This window comes from Diabrotica undecimpunctata, chromosome 10, assembly GCF_040954645.1.
Source record: "Diabrotica undecimpunctata isolate CICGRU chromosome 10, icDiaUnde3, whole genome shotgun sequence".
NCBI lineage: Eukaryota > Metazoa > Arthropoda > Insecta > Coleoptera > Chrysomelidae > Diabrotica > Diabrotica undecimpunctata.
In genome coordinates, this window is record NC_092812.1 from 75,844,796 (window position 1) to 75,864,192 (window position 19,397).

A 19,397-nucleotide genomic window follows, 5' to 3' on the forward strand; every position below is an offset into this window, starting at 1 on the left:
AATAAAATAAAATCCATTTATCCTTGTCAAAATATTCTTACTTGTACCTACTTGGTGTAAAGATTATCAAGCTTTTTACAGAATTGCAATTCATTCAGTAGTTGTTTAGAAACAAACAATCGCAAAAAATCACTAATTAAGGCATTTTTTCAACAAAAAATTGCAAATAACTCGAAAATTAAGGATTTTTCGAAAAATTGACAAGACATAAAAGTATTTATTTCGATGAGATACATCTAAAAAAATTACTCAAAGCGATTCGGGTAAATTTTTTTGTTATAAGTTATTTGTTAATAACAATTTCCGGTCCACTTGGATAAATTTAAAAAAAAATACATTTGAACTTGAAAAACTCTATAAAATCGAATAAAAAAGGTTTGGTTGGTGCGGTAGAAATGCAAAAAAAACTTAGTCGGTTTATGTTCTGTTTATAGCAATAAACCGCTCGCCCATAATAGAACACGGAAATAATCTGAAATTTTTGTTGTGTAGAGCGTTGCTACCAAGTAAACTGCTGTGGAGAACAATGGTGTCGCTAGCGTGATCTAAGCCGGGGCTAGGGCGAACATTTTATAGTTTCGCAAAGTGTATATTTAATCTTCACCAAGAAGCCAGAAAAATAGCGGAAAGTGTTAAACCGAGGATACTCACAGTTTGTTCTCAAGGAATTTATTGTTGACAACTAACAGCATTAATTAAAAAAATCATAAAACATGAAAACATATATAATCAAATACTAATCCTACTATTAAAAAAAAGGCGATGAAAGACAGCTAGAAATATACAGAAATCTTTACTTATTAAATACCACCCTGAAACTTACAACTAAAATTCTGCAAGAACAAATAAAACAGGATAAGTTAAAAGATGAACAAAGATGTTTTAGTACTGGACGATCATATACAGATGGCTCTATTCGTCATCAAGTAAAATACCAAGAAAACCATAACAACTATTGAAAACATCTACCGAGACAACACGATGGAAGTTAGTCGAAATATATGGATAATTTTCGGAATCTATAGATTTAGGGAACAAATAAGTTAGGAACTCAGTTGTGTTAAAGACGAAGTTATGAATGTTATTTCAAATTTTCACAACGTTAGTTATCAAGACTTTATTTTTTTTTTACGATAATGCAACTCCGCACCAGTCTCTCACTGTAATAGAAGCTTAGACAATATCAAGATATTTCTCATTTGACATTACTAAGGTCTCCCGATTTCAACTATATCAGATGCATAAGCATGCATCAGATCGACCTCAGAAAGTATTAGAAGCACAAAAACCACTCTGAAACATTTGCCGTTATGGCAAGCCTTAATATTGGATATAAATCGTGAAGATGTGATTAACAATTTAGTACCTTAACCTAAAGGAAAAATTATTTAAATGGCTCGAAAATTAAGGTTTAGATGTTAATGGTTTAGATAATTAATGGTTTAGAGTTGAAAAATAAGTTTCAAAACGAAGTTGAGACTATCAATCAATAAAACTTTTTAATTATGGTGCTAGATAACTACATTGAATATTTCCTGGAAAGGCCAAACTGTATTTCGAACAGTAGTTGAGAAATTCCAAAGCTATATATACAAATGTGTATGGGAGGCTGCAATTTTGAGTTTTAGTCTCTACAATTAACCTGGTATTCAGTGATCCATCAAAATAAACAGATTACGATGGAAAGAAATGTAGAGCAAAAAATTGTAGAGCAAAGAATAGTGATGATAATGAATATTCTAATGAGTCTGTGGTAAACGAAGTCAGAATTTCGAATTATATTCACTGCCACGTAAATGTCATTAAATAGTCCACAAATTGTACAAAGATTTTATTTACATTTTTTTGAGTAGACTGAGTTTCTGGTGTTCCGCCCATTTTATACATAAAAATATAATTACAACTAAAGAAATAATGGTAAATCCTGATTTATGTGGAGATCAAAGTCGATATTTTCACCTTAAACTGATTTTGAATTTATCCTAAACTTTACAAAAATAACAGAAAACACAAGCTTAATAACAGTCAAGATGTGGTTTACGGCTCTTATATATCAGCGACGGGACCTCCTGTGGTAGAAATGCTTGTTGTCATTGTCTTTCCAATGTTTCTGAAAAATCTTGGGTTAGGAAAATGTACAGATAAATACTTGTACAGTGTACTCAAAATTTTGCAACCAAAAAATGATTTTTAATGACATTTGTTAAAGTTTGTATAAAATATACAAGTGAAATGTATATTATCTATAAATTTATATTGTCATCGGGATTCAAATGGAGTAGTGATGCTCAAAATATAAAGCTGTATCCTGTTAGCGTCACTAGTCTCTCCTACTCAATTCCGACTTTCACCTTCACGTGGTGTCCACGTGGTGAACCTAGATACCCTGAGCAACTCTATGGAAGATTGTGGCAACCAACACCAGTGGGAAGGCAAACGAGAGGAAGAAATGGTCTTTCAAATATTAGATTGTTGGGCAAAAGGTTAACGACCTCTTCCCATAAAACTGTTATGAAAGTACAAATAGGAAAAGCAGGACTGTTTAATTCACGGCGAAATAGCAAACGACAAAGGAATAACGATTTTCGAATCTGTGCATGGAACGTACGAACCCTTTATGGTCCATGCGCTGTTAGGTTGTTAACACAAGAGCTGGATAAAATGAAAGCCGATGTAATAGGTATTCAAGAAATGAGATAAACGGGTTCAGGAATTACTGAGAGAAGAGACTGCAATATATACTATAGCGGACATATCACCCGACACGAGTTTGGCAGTGGGTTTCTAGTCAGTAAAAAAGCAAAGCAACTAGTCCTTAACTTTAAACCCATAAACAACAGAATATGTTATCCACGTCTTAAAGGAAAATTATTGAATTATATCTTAGTCGTGTAAACGCACTGACGGAACAAAAGGAAGACGACGAAAATAAAATGATACAAAAAGGAATATTGAAATTCCCTGACAACGAAACCGTTAATTAGATAGATCACAACCTGATAGATGCAAGGCATTCTTTCGATCTCATAGAGGTCAGAAGCTACCGAGGTCAAAACATATGATAGCAACTACTTTCTTCTAATGGCAAAAATCAAAGGCAGTAACCGTTGCGAAAAAGTATAGGAGATAAATGGATAAGGAAATGGAGATCCCGAAGGCGAGAGAAAATGTGGACAATATGTAGAAATACAATAACTGAGAAGGCAACGGAAATAGGAAAAACAAAACCAGTTAAGAAAACAAATAGTTTCATGAGGAGTGCCAAAAAACAACAGATGGAATACCTAAAGACAAATCAAGCAGGATGTACAAGAAGAGCAAATAAGAGGAATACCGGAACCTAAGAAGAAAAGAAAAAAAAAGCATTGAAAAAGAGGCAATTTGAAGAAAAGTAGTTAAAAAGCACAGAAGGACTAAGAAATCAAAATGAAACTCAATGGCCTCAATTTTGAACACATGGGTTAAATTTTTCGAAGCAAAATTTAATGGCCATCATTTCGAAGAAGCAGATGGACATGATTGGAATCTATTCAACCCAAACGAAAGACCACCTACCACTGAAGAAGTTTCCCAAGCCATTAAAAAGCTTAAAAATAATAAATCACCAGGAACCGATTAAATTTGCTACAAACTCTACAAGAATGATGGCAACGCCCTGCTACAGATACTGCACAAACTTTTACTTCTGGCAAAATAAGAGCATGCCCTGTGAATGGTCTCAACGCGTGATATGCCCTTTACATAAAAAAGGCGATCAGCTACAGTGTAACAACTACAGAGGTATAATCCTGTTAACAACTGCTTACAAAATATTAGCAAAAATTATGAAAGACTACAAGTTTACATAGTGGCCATAATAGGAAAATACCAGGCTAGATTCACTCTAGAAAAATCAACAATTTACCATATTTATTCAATAAGACAGATCCTCAAGAACACATTAGAATTTAACATTGAAACCCAAGGCCGCATACTACAGTGTCAAGAGTACTATTATACCAATCAGTGAGTGAGTGTGGTATACCAGAAAAACTTAACCGATTAACGATAATGACTATATTAAAAGTCAGTGTTAGGATACAGATAAAGAATTATAGAACTTTTGAGATAAAGGATGGACTCAGACAAAGGAATGCCCTGGCTTGCCTTCTTCTTCTTCTTCACGTGCCATCTCTGCGCTGGAGGTTGGCAATCATCATGGCTATTCTGATCTTAGATGCTGCTGCTCTGAATAGTTCAATTGATGTGCATCCGTACCATTCCCTCAAGTTAAGCAACCATGAGATTCTTCTTCTTCCTACACTTCTCTTGCCCTGGATTTTCCCTTGTATAATCAATTGAAGTAGGTTGTATCTCTCATTACGCATAACATGCCCCAGGTATTGCAGCTTTAGTGTCTTGATGGTTTCCAATACTTCCATTCTTTTGTTGATTCTTCTCATGACTTCGTTGTTTGTTACATGCTCGGTCCATGATATCTTCAGGATTCTTCTATACACCCACATTTCAAATGCTTCCAACTTTTTAGAAGTCGACGCGTTAAGTGTCCATGCTTCTATCCCATAAAGCAGAGTCGAGAAAATATAGCACCTTGCCAGCCTAACTCTCAAGTCCAATTTTAGTTCTCTTGCACAAAGTACCTTTCTCATTTTATTGAAGTTTGTACGTGCTTTCTCTATTCGAACTTTGATTTCTTTGGAGTAATCGTTTGTGTGATTAATTATTGTGCCAAGATAGTGGTAGTTTTCAACTTGTTCTAAAGCACTACCGTTAATTGTCAGGCTTTCGCCATTATTTTGGGTTTTTGATATCCTCATAAATTTGGCTTGCCTAGTTTTTAATATTGCATTGAAAAATGTAGTCCGAGACACACGAACTAGAAACGGCAGTACCATTTACAATAGATCAATACAAATCTTAGCATACGATGGTTACATTGACATAACAGGTCAAGTACTATAGACTCCAAAAACAAAAGTTTAGTCAAGAAATATCAAAAGAAGAACTAAAATTATATTATATACAAAGTGCTGTTGAAGCCGATCCTCAAATATGGGGTATAAACATAAACGCAGAAGGATAAAAACCTTTTGGGAATATTCGAGCGCGAAATACTCCGCTAAACATCTGGAGCTATAAATGACCAAGGTCTGTGGCCCAAAAGATATAACTTTGAATTAAACAAACTCTTTAATAAACCATACGGCGTAAAGTTCTTTAAAAGAGAGTGACTTAGATGGGCTGGATAAATAATACGAATGACAGACAATACGACTGCTAAAAAGCAAACCACAGGAACATCTGTAGGGAAAAGAAGCGGAGGCCAACCACGAATTATTTGGTTAGATGTAGTTGAGACCGACTTAGGGATATTCAAAATCAGAAGATGGCAACAAGTCGCCAGAAATCAAACAGAATGGTGACGAATCCTACATAGAGTAGGTCTTAGATAATCTGTCTTTCTCTATTTTTCAAACTTGACTATATACCGTTGACATTTACCTTTGGTTTTTTTTGGTTTCTTCTCTCTTATTTTTCTCAAAAAAAAAATTATTTATTCCTCAATTTGTCTCCTTCAAAATAATCTACCTCAGATATAATACTAGATCAGAGAAATAAGGATTTTTCCGTGACATTCGTTGATACAGGTATCTTACAACCGCTTTTGATAAATTTGGTGATAAAAATATGTACACAAAATATAATACACAAACTATGCAAAAGACTAAACATCATTTTTTACTTATAAACAATATATATATAAACAATGTAAGATCGCTATTTGATTTTAAATACTAAAGGTGAAGACCGGTAAATTATTTGGAAAAGTGACACAACTGTACTGAAAAAGCATAGACAGTCCTTTAAAATGAGGGTTTGTAAAGTTATTTTTGTTGATTTGATGCTTAATTAATGCAAAAACTTTTCTAAAAATGCACAAAAAGCTTTGATTTTGCTTAAGAATGGTGATTTCAAGAAGTTTCACTTAATAGTTATTGCAAAATTGAAATTGTTTATCCCAAAAAGATTTATCTACGTTATTATGCGTAAACAATTAGGTCTACATGATTTCTGAAACCACCAGATCGAAGGAAAAGGCTTATTTTATCAAATCAAATCATTTAATGATCAAAAAGTTTATGTTAAATAATAAAAATTAATTAAAAATTAATATAAAAGTAATCAAAATTAACTAAATATGTTGATGCGTCTGAGTTATTTTAAATGTTTATAAGCTTAAAATCCACAGTACTATTCTAAATCTATTTTACAATATTTAACATAAATTTTTTAATCATTAATTGATTTGATAGTATAAAATAAGCCTTTTTTTTCAATTTGGTGCTTTTAGAATTTATGCAGACTTAATAGTCTATATCATGTTGTAGACAAAAGCTTTCTGGAATAAACAATTTCAATTTTGCAATAACTGTTAAGTGACCATCGAGCAAAAAGACAAAAGAGGGAATCTAATCGTTATGAAAAGGAGACCAAAAAAGTGGCCTCTGATGGCGGACATATCCGGAAATGCGAATGCGCCAAATTTAAATTTTCCGACACTTATTAACAGTAGCTATAAAATAGTGTTTAGAATGTGTCTTAGACGAGAAAATTTTAATTAAATATTAACGATAACAGTCTAAAATGTGAAACAATTGTTAAAAAACTTCAATATAAATAAGATTTCATGTGACAGTTGGGACAAATAATAACATAACCCAACTAAATTTGATTTCTTAAACAAGGAAAGACTCTCTTTCCTTGTTTAATTTGGCCTCTCAAGATGGCACTTCCTGTCTAACAATATTTTTGCCCCCACTACCTTTACATTCCCTCTTTTGTCTTTTTGCTCGATGTAAGTGACTTAGCTGAATGAAAACTTCTTGAAATTTTTATAGCTCAATACATGTGATATTGTCCCTATTATCACGCAAAATTAAAGTTTTTTGTGCATTAATTAAAGATCAATAATTTTCAGAAAATCAAAGTCATTTAAATACAAAGTCTCATTTTAAAGGATAGCTTTTTACTAAAATTGAGTCACGTTTCAATATAATTTACCGGTATTCACATTTAGTATGTAAAATCAAATAGTGATCTTAAATTGTTTATATATTGTTTGTAAGTAAAAACTGACGTATAATATTTTGCGTATTTTGTTAATTACATATTGTTATCACCAAATTTATCAAAAGCAGTTTGCTAGACACCCGTATCAAAGAGTGTTTCAAAAAAGGTTTTTTATTTGCTAATTTCTCGTATATGCAGTTACTGTTTATAGCGATATCATTCATCGTTAGAACAAACATATCGGTTATATTCACTAATATCCAAGGTCCAGAATGCTACATATCTTATCAAATATATTTCTTTTTACGACATTACTGATTAAGCGACTAAATTTATGTCTTCGGAGAGTTACATAATAGAATGACCAGCTCAGTTATTATGTAAACAGTTTGAATGAGAACAATATCAGCTATAAAACAACAAGTAAATAAAAGTATTAAGTAAACAAAAACTGTTTGTTAACATTTTCAATTTAAATTTAAAAGAAAAACCAGATATTCTATCAGAGAACAGGAGAAATCATTGGTGATCAAGACCAGATACTAGAAAGATGGGCAGACAATTTTGAGGAGAGACTAAATCTAAGAAGTGAGATGAGGTTACAAGAAGCAGAAATCCAGCTGGAAGGCGTGGGAAATAGAAAGATAACATCCCAACAGGGGCAGAAGTCATCAAAGCAATACAACAATTGAAAGAAAAAAAAGCTCCTAAAACATGGTGCAAAAAATCTGACCTGTTATATAAGTAGGCTATTAAAACTAAGACTGGAACGTACCTATTCACAAGAAAGGGGATCAAACAATTTATGATAACTACAGACGAAATACCGCCCTCAACATGACCTACAAAATATTGGCCTACATTCATTACGATCGACTATCGGGATATTGTGAAAATATAATAGGTAAATACCAGTGTGGGTTTCGCAAAGAAACATCAACTATCCATCAAATATTTCTTCTAAGACAAGCTTTGGAAAAACATATAAGTATGGAATTGATACTTACCATTTATTTGTGGATTTTAGATGTGACTATGACAGTGTGGACAGAAGCGAACTATACACGGCCATTAGAGAATTAAATAAATTGGTAAAAGCAACCCTCTAAATATTCGAGTGTAAGGTGAGAGTACAGAACTGAGTATCAAGAATTTTCCAGACACAGATAGAACTTTGACAGGGAGATGTATCGTGCCTTCTATTCAACATTGCCCTAAAGAAAGCTATTAGAGAATCTGGAATAACAACAAGAAGAGATAACATATGCGCATGACATCGATATCATAGCAAGAAGGAAGGCGGACCTGGTCCAATCGTTCACGGCATTGGAAGCAGGAGCAAAAAGAATGGGGCTACACGTTAATACTAGTAAAACTAAGTATATGAACGTGAAAAATAATAGGTAAGTAGCAAAAACGAAGATCTAACGGTTGGAACATATACTTTCGAAGGAGTAAGAGAGTTCATATATCTAGGCTTACAAATCAATCAAAGTAATTAATAGACATATATATCTAGCAAATAGAGCATCCTATGGATTAAAGAAACTTTTAATAGCAAACAAAAAGAACGAAAATATCGATAATCGCCAGTCTTCACTTACGCGTTACGCGTTTTGAGCTTTACCACCTTTATAATAAACCTAGTATTGGTAAGTCCACCAAAATAAACAGGCTGCGGTGGCTAGGACACTTGAGAAAATGAACGAGATGGAGCCGTCGAAACACATTTATAACCAAAGACCGGATGGAGTGAGGAGAAGAGGCAGCTGTAAAGCACGATTTAAGGATTAGGTGAAAAACGACTTACGAGTGTTGAGATTACAAAATTGGAAAACCAAGGCGAACGATAGGAAGGAATGGATGCTGATCCTAGAGCAGGCCAAGATCCACTATGGGTTGTAGAGTCAATGATGATGATGAAATATCGACAAATCAACATGAAGACAAATAATGTCCCAATAAATGGATCAATTCTCCAACAAAAAGCAAACGATTTTACACAGCGTTCTGGTGAAGCTTTCGTTTACTGGTCTAGTTGGGTTAAACGTTTCCAAGCTCTGCACGATATTTTCGGCGGGAAAATGAGTGGTGAAACTGCCAGTGTTGATAGTAGTACTGTAGAAGAATGGATGAAGAGAAAGCGACCTACATTATAAGAAGGCTACCGATCAGATTTTTAACGTAGACGAAAGTTTACAATATGATACCAGACAGGGCTTTAAAGTTCAAAGATAATTGTTCTGGAGCAAAAATGTCGAGACGAGACTAACTAAGACGAGACTAACGATTATGTTTGCAGGAAATATGACAGGTTTCTATAAAAGCAAGCTTTTAGTTATTGGCAAAAAATCTAAAAAACTATAATTTGATCAACGGAAAAAACTAGCCTGCTATAGGCATATCAAAGGAGCAGACTCTGAGTAAACAAAATTACACAATGGAAATAAAAAAGAAGTATCGAAGAGGGTTGAGGGAAGACAGAGTAAAAACTATGGAAATCCTTATGGGTACTAGTCGTAGTACTAGAATCAGCAAGCTAACTTTGAAGTGGAAGATAGATATTCAAAGAAATAGAAATACTTGCGTCTTATCACCTTGTAAGTCATCTTGTAAGCAAGCGAAGGAATATCAGTCAAAGTGGATGTTATAAATAAAATAGATGATACCGAAGCTGTTGCACATAATCTGGATGATTTACAAATTTTAATGAATCGCATAACTCAAGTCAGAAATATATAGAGGATAGACATTAACATAAAAAGCCAAATTTATATTTGGAAAACTAAAAACTTGAGCAAGTTGATCAAATTGTTTACCATGGATATCAGATAAATTGTAACGCAGAGAGTCATGGTGAATTAGATCCAGAATTGAGCAGGCTAGAGCCGCTTTTAGAAGGATGTCTAAGATATTATGTACTTCGCTGCTACGTGTTGTCAGCCTTACTTTATGGTGTAGAGTCTTGAATGCTAGGACTGTGAATTAAAGTAATATAAATCACCTTGAGCCTTTCGAAATTTGGTGCTATAGAACAATTTTAAAAGATTCTTGGGTGGAAAAGATTGGAAACTCCAGAATAATAGTCTCAGCAAGACTACTGAGATTATAAAAAGCATCATGAAGAAAAAGCTGGAGTACTTCGGACATGTAATGAGAGGTCCCAAATATAGGTTGCTACAATATATTATGCAATGCAAAATAGCAGGCAAACGCATTTCGACATGGTACATGAAGAAGAAGAAGTCATGACTTTACTAGGGGTACTGTATGAATCTGTAATGCAGTGTGTGTATAAAGAAGAAGAAGCTGGATAAACGATCCGCGGAATAGCTCAGAGGCTACTTTTACTTTTAGGTACATTTGTAACTCTGTGTATAAAAAAGATTACAATATTCTCGTGATTCGGTAAAGATCCATAAACTTTATTTCTTGGCGTATTATTGATCAATCCAATTCATTGATAATTTCTTTGGATAAGGTTATTTTGATTGAAGTATTGAAATTACTTCGAAACCTTTACGAAAAATTAATATCACGTTACGAGGTCGTTGGTATACACTTTAAGACAATGTCAAGTAATTTAATTTATTATTTATTTGTATTGATGTTGCACCCTATATCAGTACATTCTCTTTATTGATTCCTTAAACATAAGTAGAAAGAACAATTCCGACTTATTTACCATATACATAAATAAAATTAAAAAGTTTATAGGAATAGAAGAAATATTTCTTATGTTCAAAATCACAAAAAAAGTAACTGTAAAATGACTAAACAAACATTTAAAAGGAAATATTTGGAATAAAAATAGATACGTCGTTGGTATAAGGTGGTTGGTTATAGGTGATTTAGGTCACGAAAATTTATAATTTATACAGCCCCAATAGTTCCGACTTAAATAACCTTTTTCGATTTGTTTTTCCCTCTCTCCCTCTTTTAGGTTTTTCTTTTCTACATGTAGGCATTAAGCACACATTTTTTGGTTTTTCTGTGTCCACACTTGCATAATTTTAGAGCGGCTTTTTCCAACATTTCAATATAATGGCCCCTTCAAAATGTCTTTTTTAGGCTACTATCATCCAGTGCCTTATTTGTTACATCAAATCAATAGATCTTTGGACGTTGCTAAAATTCTTTGTTTTGATTTTGATTATTTACACCATTTGCGGTTTATTCTACTGCATTCCATAGTTTTGCAGATTAAGTTACTAAGATCGTGCGATGAGTATCGACTGAGAAACATTTCATAATGTATTTTAATAAATGTTATCTTCCAGTCTAGCATCTTGAATGCTATTTAAATTACTATTGGCAAGTTTGGTGATATAGTTTGTAGTCCAGAGAAATAATTTCAAAAAGAACCCTGTTGGGGACTTTGACCCGATATGACAAGTTTTTTTTAAGTTTTATGTTCCTGCAGTAGGTTCGATCTTCTTCTTCTTCTTCAAGTGCCCTGTCCGTTGCGAACGTTGGCTATTAACATGGCAATTCTGATCTTATTTGCGGCGCTTCTGAATAGTTCGACCGATGTGAGCCCGAACCACTTCCTCAGATTTTGGAGCCACGAGTGTCTTCTCCTGCCTGGCCCTCGCTTACTGTCTATTTTTCCCTGGACAATCAATTGCAGTAGACGGTACTTATCGTGTCTCAATATGTGGCCTAGATATTCAAGCTTTCTTTGTTTAATTGTATTCACGATTTCTTTCTCCTTTCCGATTCTTTGGATTACCTCTGTGTTGGTGACATGTTCGGTCCAGGATATACGAAGAATGCGTCGGTACACCCACATTTCGAATGCTTCTAGTTTTCTCGTGAGCGTCTCCGTCAGCGTCCAGGCCTCCACACCATACAGTAAGATCGGAAAAATGTAGCATTTAACTAGACGTAGTTTTAGGGGAAGAGACAAATCCCTGCTTATGAGGAGCTTTTTCATATTGCTAAATGCTGCTCTAGCTCGTTCTAATCTCGCCTTAATTTCTGTGGCCTGTTCCCATTTTGCATTTACGTTGGTGCCAAGGTACACATAAGATTCTACATGGTCAATTAGCATGTTACTTATCCGTAACTGTCGAGCAGGCTGTTGCTTCCTGCTTATCAGCATCCACTTTGTCTTCTTGAAGTTGAGGCTCAGGCCGTATTCCTCACTAACTGAATACACTCTTTCCATTACCTGCTGTAATTCGTCTATGGTACTGGCAAGGATCACCGTGTCGTCGGCATATCTTATATTGTTTGTTAACTCGCCGTTTATTTTTATGCCCTCATTTGCATTTTCCATACATTTATTAAATATTTCTTCGGAATAAATATTGAATAGGAGTGGGGATAATATACAACCCTGACGGACACCTCTTTTGATCTGCACACTTTTAGTGAGTTCGTTGCCAATTTTTGCTCTTGCTGTTTGACCCCAGTATAGGTTTGCCACAATTCGAATGTCCTTGTCGTCAATACCTGTCTTTCGCAGAATATCTATCAATTGTTCATGATTGACATTGTCAAATGCTTTTCTAAAATCCACAAAGCACAAATACACGTCCTTATCAACGTCTCTACACCGCTGTATAAGCACCTGGAGAGCGAAAATTGCTTCTCTAGTTCCAAGTGCTTTCCGAAAGCCAAACTGCGATCTATCAATATTTGACTCACATTTATCATATATTCTTCTATGAATGATCTTAGTGAACGCTTTAGTGACATGATTAATCAAGCTTATAAGCCGGTAGTCATCACAGATCTGGGCCTTTGGTTTCTTCGGGATTGTAATAAATGTTGACTGCAGCCAGTTCTCCGGGATTTTACCGCTATTATATATGTTGTTAAAAAGTTCAACTAGATTATCAAGGAACTGTTTGTCTGATTTACATAGGATCTTTAATATTTCGCAGGGTACATTGTCCGGACCTGCTGACTTATTGTTTTTTAGTGCTGCAATGGCATCTTCTATCTCCGATTTAAGGATTGAAGGTCCTGTTTCTCCTTTTCCATATAGGTGATCATCAGTCCTGTCAGATGCAAATAATTTTTCTATGTATGATTTCCATGTTTCTAAGATCGCTGATGGCTCCGAGATAAGATTTCCATCGCCATCTTTTATGCTGTTGGGTGACTTATTGAATTTCCTCTTGTTTGTCATTGATTTTATTTTTTTGTGCATATTGTAACTGTCGTATTTTCGTTCGTATTGTTCTATTTCCCTGCATTCGTTGGAAAACCATTTTTCTTTGGCTTCTCGAATTTTCGTTCTTATGATTTTGTGGATCTGCTGGTATTTTTCTTCATTTTTATTCTTGAATTTACGTCTTTCATCCATCATATCCATTATCTCATCAGACATCCATTCGTTCTTCTTTCGTCTGTCACGCTTTAATAGAGTCGCGCATGTTGTTTGGATTGCTTCCCTCGATTTATCCCATCTCTCTATTATGTCCGACGTGTTCTCGTTAATGTCGTTTATTTTCTTTCCTAGTTGTTCTCGTACTTTTATTTCGGTTTTTGGGTTAGTGAGTTTCTTAATATCAATTGTGTTTAAATTAGATCTTTTCTCGAGCCGTTTTACTCTCATGACCATTCTGCATACCAACAGATTGTGGTCCGTAGGAACATCGGCACCTGGGTACGTTTTTGATGATTTTATCATGTTTTTATATCTTGTTGGTACTGCTATATAATCTATCTGATTCCTTATGATGTTGTCAGGTGAGTCAGCGGGGGATTTCCATGTGTAAAGTCGACGTTGAAGTAGGTTCGATGGACTTTTTAAATTCTTAACAATTTAAGGCCAAAATTGCACAATTTTAAGAATTTTGTTCCGCCAGTAAAAAGTAAACCGTTTTAAACGGATTTGGAAGTAATTATTTAATAAAACACGTTTAAAGCTTTAAAATGGCCATTTAAGAATTTTTAGTTTTCCGTAAATTTTAATAACTAATATAAAAATAAACCTACAACCTTGAGAAATACTTTATTTATAAGGAATATATATTTATAGGAATACCTTATTTCTCTGGATTATCGATAGATTTTAATACTTTCTGTAAGATTTTTATGCATATCAATGACGGATTTTGCTTGTTGGTAGATTATATAGATCAATATGACGTATTAGTTCAGCTAAAATTCTGTTAATACGGAACTTGCAATGGTTCTGACAAAAAGTAAAAGCCATCACAAGATTTTTTTTATATTAAATTAAAGATTTGATATTTAATAAAATGCACAAGACACGAATATCTGAATATCTGCTCGATCAATGAGAAAATAGAAAAATATAGAACAAAATAAAAACAAGATTTGCAAAAGTGTAGCTTCCCCATGAAATGATGGAACCATGAGAAAGGTTTGTTGTCGGAATAAACAACAAATCTCTAAACCCTGGATTGAAAAAAGGGGAAAATAAGATTGCCTTAGTTCTTATTAATGCTAGTTCGTTCCTATTTTTACCAAATAGGTACTACAAAATAAGGGCCTATCTACCAACCTCCTTTAAATTCTGCTTAAATCATTGATCAATTTACAGTGCATATTGAACACTGTAAGTTAATTCTTCTGTATTCTCCATTTTAAATATGTACTATTTTTCAGAGATTTCATAAAATAAAACTTTTGTCATGAGTTTGAATATGCGCACTATACGTAGTACTAAACTCTGTCCAGTGAAATTACAAGACATGGAAAATTATATGATCAACAAAGAGATTAAGAATTTTTTCCAAGAAGTCAAAGTCAATAAAGCTACAGGAAGCTACAGTAAGATGCTGCTGCAGAAGTAAAGAAGGCACGCTAATAGGTGACTTACCAAGAAAACTAGAGAGGTGAGCAGAATACTTTGAGAAACTGCTGAAACCGAAGGAAAATAGCAATGAAATATAATCACAAACCGGATCGGAGCAAAGCAATAATGAGGATGAAATAAACGAACCATCAGATCAGGAGATAGAGGAAATAATAAAGCAGCTAAAGAATAACAAGAGTCCAGCAGAAAATGGTATAACAGCAGAAATATTCAAGGAAGGTGGACAGCTATTTCTCAAACGGATAACCAACCTAATAAAATTTATAATAGAAATTTACCTAATAGAATTTGGAGTAATGAGAAATTACCACAAGGCTGGAACAATGCATCCATATGTCCTATCCACAAAAATGGAGATAAAAGCCTATGCCTATGATAAAAATTATAGAGGAATTGCTTTATTGGATATAACATATAAGATATTTATTAATAAGAAAAATCGACTAACAAAAAATAAATCTGAAATAATAGGTGAATTTCAGGAAGGGTTTGGAAGAGGAAGTTCTACAATTGATCAGATTTTTACGATGAAACAAATATTGCACAACAACTACGAACAAAATCTAGTTTTGCACATTCTGTTCAATACGAAGCAATAGATCTGTTAAAAGTACCTAATAAACCTATTAAGTTAGTGGAAATGGCCTTAAATAAAGTGATCCTGGAAGGAAGGTAAAGACTTTCACAGTAAGGATGGGTTTAAGACAAGGAGATCCACTGTCCACAACTTTATTTAACCTTATCCTAGAAGCTATCCTACGACAAAGTGGTGTAGAGTAGAGACAGATGATATAATATACTACAAGAGACAACAAGGGATCGCTTTTTCAGACGATATTGCATTGATTACGAAATCAAAATCAGAACTCATAAGAATATTCAAAAAAATGGAAACAATATTGAAAAAGTTCGGACTATGTTTAAACGAAAATAAAACAAAATACTTTAAAATGAGATCAAAGAAAATAGAGCCCGAAGTTAAACTAAAAATAAGTAGCGGAAGTCAAGAATATTATTTTGAAAAAGTGGATCAATTCGAATACATTGGAGTGACACTTAAAAATAGAGCCGCAGAAGATATTGAAATAGAAACAAAAATCACTAAAGGAAGTAAGGCTGTAGGAGCACTAAACAGACTGATTAAATCTAAGTTAATATCAATGAATACGAAAATTGGGATTTTCAAAACTATTGTGCAACCCTCGGTTATGTATGGCAGCGAAACCTAGGTATTAAGCCAGAAATTATAATGATGAGAAAGAAATATATTACGCAAGATATAAGGAAGGACAACTACGGCGTATGGGGAAGAAGAACAAATAAGGAAGTAATCGAGCTCTACAACCAGCCAAGCATCATACAAAAAGTAAAAGCACAAAGAGCACGTTGGATGGGACATGTTAATATTATATTCACAAACAGACATGCAAAAAAAGTATTAGCACATCAGAGGGTGGAAAGCGCAGAGGAGAAAGACCAAAAAAGAAGTGGTTAAAGCCGATGTAAGAAAAATAAGAATACCGGACTGGAACGAAAAGTCGAAAAACAGAGGTGAGGGAAAAAATAGTAAAGAAAATAGAAGCCATAGGCCTCATGGCCTAATGAGCTGTTATACCACGATAGGAAGAGAAATGGGTCTAAAATGTCCAGGATATGACGGTTTTCAGCTCAGAATTCTTTTTATATGCATGGATTTGTTCGAAATTTTGGCAGTAGGTAGAAAACCTACTGCCAACAGCAGTGGTGGTTACCGGCCCAACTCGTGGGTAAAAAAAGTTTATGAAACAAACATGGTAGTCGCTAAAATAGTAAATTCTAAGATAAAAATCCCCTTTCTTTCAAAATAACTCAACAGCTAAAAAATATACAGAGAAATACTAGAATACAAAAAACCGATTTTAAAAACCAAATTTAAAATTGAAGTAACTCGCACAAAGTTTCTAAAAATGAAATCATTCTTCTGTAACCACAGCTTAAACCTAAAATTACGTCAAAGAATGATCAAATGCTACATTTGGTCAGTGATGTTACATGACACCGAGATCTGAACTCTGAAAGCTGATACTATCAATCGCCTAGAGGCGTTTGAGATGTGGTTGCATAAAAGAATCCTCCGAATACTCCGGACAGCGGTGCAGACCAATGAAGCTGTGTGAAATAGAGCAAAGTCCGTTCGTGCGTTATTGAAAACTATTAAAATAAGAAAAAATTCATACCTAGGGCATGTTCTTAGAGGAGACCGGTACAGAATCCTTCCTTATCAATTAAGGTAAAATGGAGGGCCGCAGAGGAATTTAAAGGAAGCAGATGTAATGGCTCAAGAACATTCTTGATTGGACAGTAATACGCACTACCCAACAACTATTTCCAATAGCTGAAGACCGTGAACAACTCGTCAACGTTAGGGGGACCCAATATGGCATCGAAAGAAGAAGACAGACAATTTAAAAAAATTGGAAGTTTGCTGATATTTACTGCTTTACATAACATAAAAATAGAAACTTAGAGCAGGATGGACAAAATGTAAGGAAGTGATTTTTGCTTGTGTGCAAAATCCACGAAACTGAAATATAAATTTTGTAAGACGATGCTGACGTTATCCAAATGACCCAAGATAGAAACACATAAATATATGTGTAATATTTTATAAATCAAAAGTAAGGATATGATAAAATATTGCAGAATTGATATACATTCCTTGAACGGTATGTACAAAAAAATCTGGTTGGCCACGAAATAACAGAAAACTATATAAGCAGCATTGATATTCTCGATTGAATAATAAAGTACTGCCACGAACATAAAATAACAAAGTAGGAAAAATGCTTAACATGCTATTTAACGTTTATAATCATAAAACATTCGCGATAGTATGCAGAGTTCCCGTTGATTGGCTCACTTAATCGTAATAGCACAAATTCCTTTTATAAAATTTCTATTAGCCATTTTAAGAAAGATTTCTACGAGCAATTAAGAAAAATAAAAAGAAAATTGTTCGACAAATAGTCGGATCAGCAGAAATAACATTAATGTATTAAGTAACGAACAAAATAAGAGATAAACCAAACATATACAGTATATTCTGTAGTGTATGTTATCAACAAAATTAAAGTAGAATTATTGCTTTCAGTTCTAAAATCAATAGTGTCATTTTATTACGTACAAATATTTCTAGAGTCAAATTTTTAATTGTGTATTATCCAGTGATCTTTTATTTAATAAATATCATAAGTGGTTTGCAAAATTTTGAGTTGTTTTGTAAATTAAACTTTTTGCTTACCCTCCAACTGAAACTGAATTGATGACCCCATCTGCTAAATTTTCTCGACTTATATCATCTACCATAGCAACTTTAAGGTGGTGTCCGAAACTGGCTAAGTCTTCCCTAAAGGCTTCGCTTGCTGGTGTTAAGCCCCCACTAGCTGAGGGTATTAGTGTTCCATCTGGCCCGCTTTCTCCTTCCATATCAATATCTTCAGCATTTTTCTTTAAAGGGACCTCTTCTTCGTCTTCATTATAAATTTTGAAATAAGCTATAGCCAGATACACTACAGATATAATAAATGATGGAATAGGTATTGCCATGGCATACACCAAGTTCATATAAACTTGCCACATGTCCAGGTGGCTAATCACCAAATTGGGATCTACTCTACTATAGTAGCACGAAAAATTGGATCCAATTTCTTGGTAGGCTTTTAAAAAAATTGAACAGTTGAGCATTGGGGGATAACCACAACCCTTTACATTAGGAAAAAGTCTTGCTTCCTGGAAGGACCAACCGAGGTCATCATCTATACCCGTCGATTCGTCATCGTAATTATATTCTTCTACGATAGCTCTGGTTTCACGTTGACGCACTGGCTGTACAGTTGACGATACCGATATGTTGGAACGGATTGTAGCTTTATAATTTACAAAAATTTGAGTGCATGTATAAATATCTTTGGTGCAACCTTCTCTACAAGACGTCCAACTACAATTTGATGCACCTAAGCGTCTATCGGTTCTTACGGTCACACAATAAGCAGGTTCTTCGTCAAACTCCATGAAAATCGTTGTAAAAGCCGGGTCGATGACAAAAGGCACAAGGAATAAAAACGAAAACAAGCTAAAAATACCAAGCAGCACGAAGAAAGCTGTAGTATAAAATAGTAATTTTTGTTGCCAAGTTTGTTTGATTTCCTCTTGATCCATGGTCGCAATCTAAGGGCAATTTGGAGATTGGACCCCAACATTTGCGTCCACAGGCTAGCGCGAGCGGCTTGGGCCAGCTCACACCAAGGATGTCCTCTGCAACTTGGCAGCTATGAGGTTGTATGTAAATCCAATGACCTTTGGATCCATTTTTTCAACCAACACATATCTTTCCTTCTCCGTACGTAGAAGTGTGCACGACGCGACCTTTTACATTTTTATAGTCAATTTAAAAAATATAGTTAAGTATTAGAATCGTTTAAGGAAACACTTAGAATTAATCACAGACGTTACAGTTTTAAAACTTACTCCGCACAAACAGAACAAATTT

The 19,397-nt window shown here is 34.2% G+C and overlaps 1 protein-coding gene across 1 annotated transcript; it reads right to left on the reverse strand.

Moving 5' to 3' along the window:
• Nucleotides 1-387: 387 nt before the first annotated feature.
• tipE (temperature-induced paralytic E) lies at nt 388-19,360 on the reverse strand. Its single transcript, XM_072546774.1, has 2 exons — nt 18,150-19,360; nt 388-2,110 (listed from the first exon to the last, which is right to left on the reverse strand). The coding sequence occupies exons 1-2, from the start codon at nt 19,064-19,066 to the stop codon at nt 2,047-2,049; spliced, it is 981 nt and encodes a 326-aa protein (XP_072402875.1). The 5' UTR covers nt 19,067-19,360; the 3' UTR covers nt 388-2,046.
• Between the last annotated feature and the right edge of the window lie 37 nt (nt 19,361-19,397).

What these genes read in the sequence shown, in the direction of transcription:
- tipE (XM_072546774.1), bottom strand. Translation starts at nt 19,066, where the DNA reads ATGGATCAAGAGGAAATCAAACAAACTTGGCAACAAAAATTACTATTT. An exon ending in AATTCAGTTTCAGTTGGAGG is followed by an intron (nt 2,111 to 18,149) that starts GTAAGCAAAAAG and finishes AAGATTTTTCAG; the next exon opens with AAACATTGGAAAGACAATGA.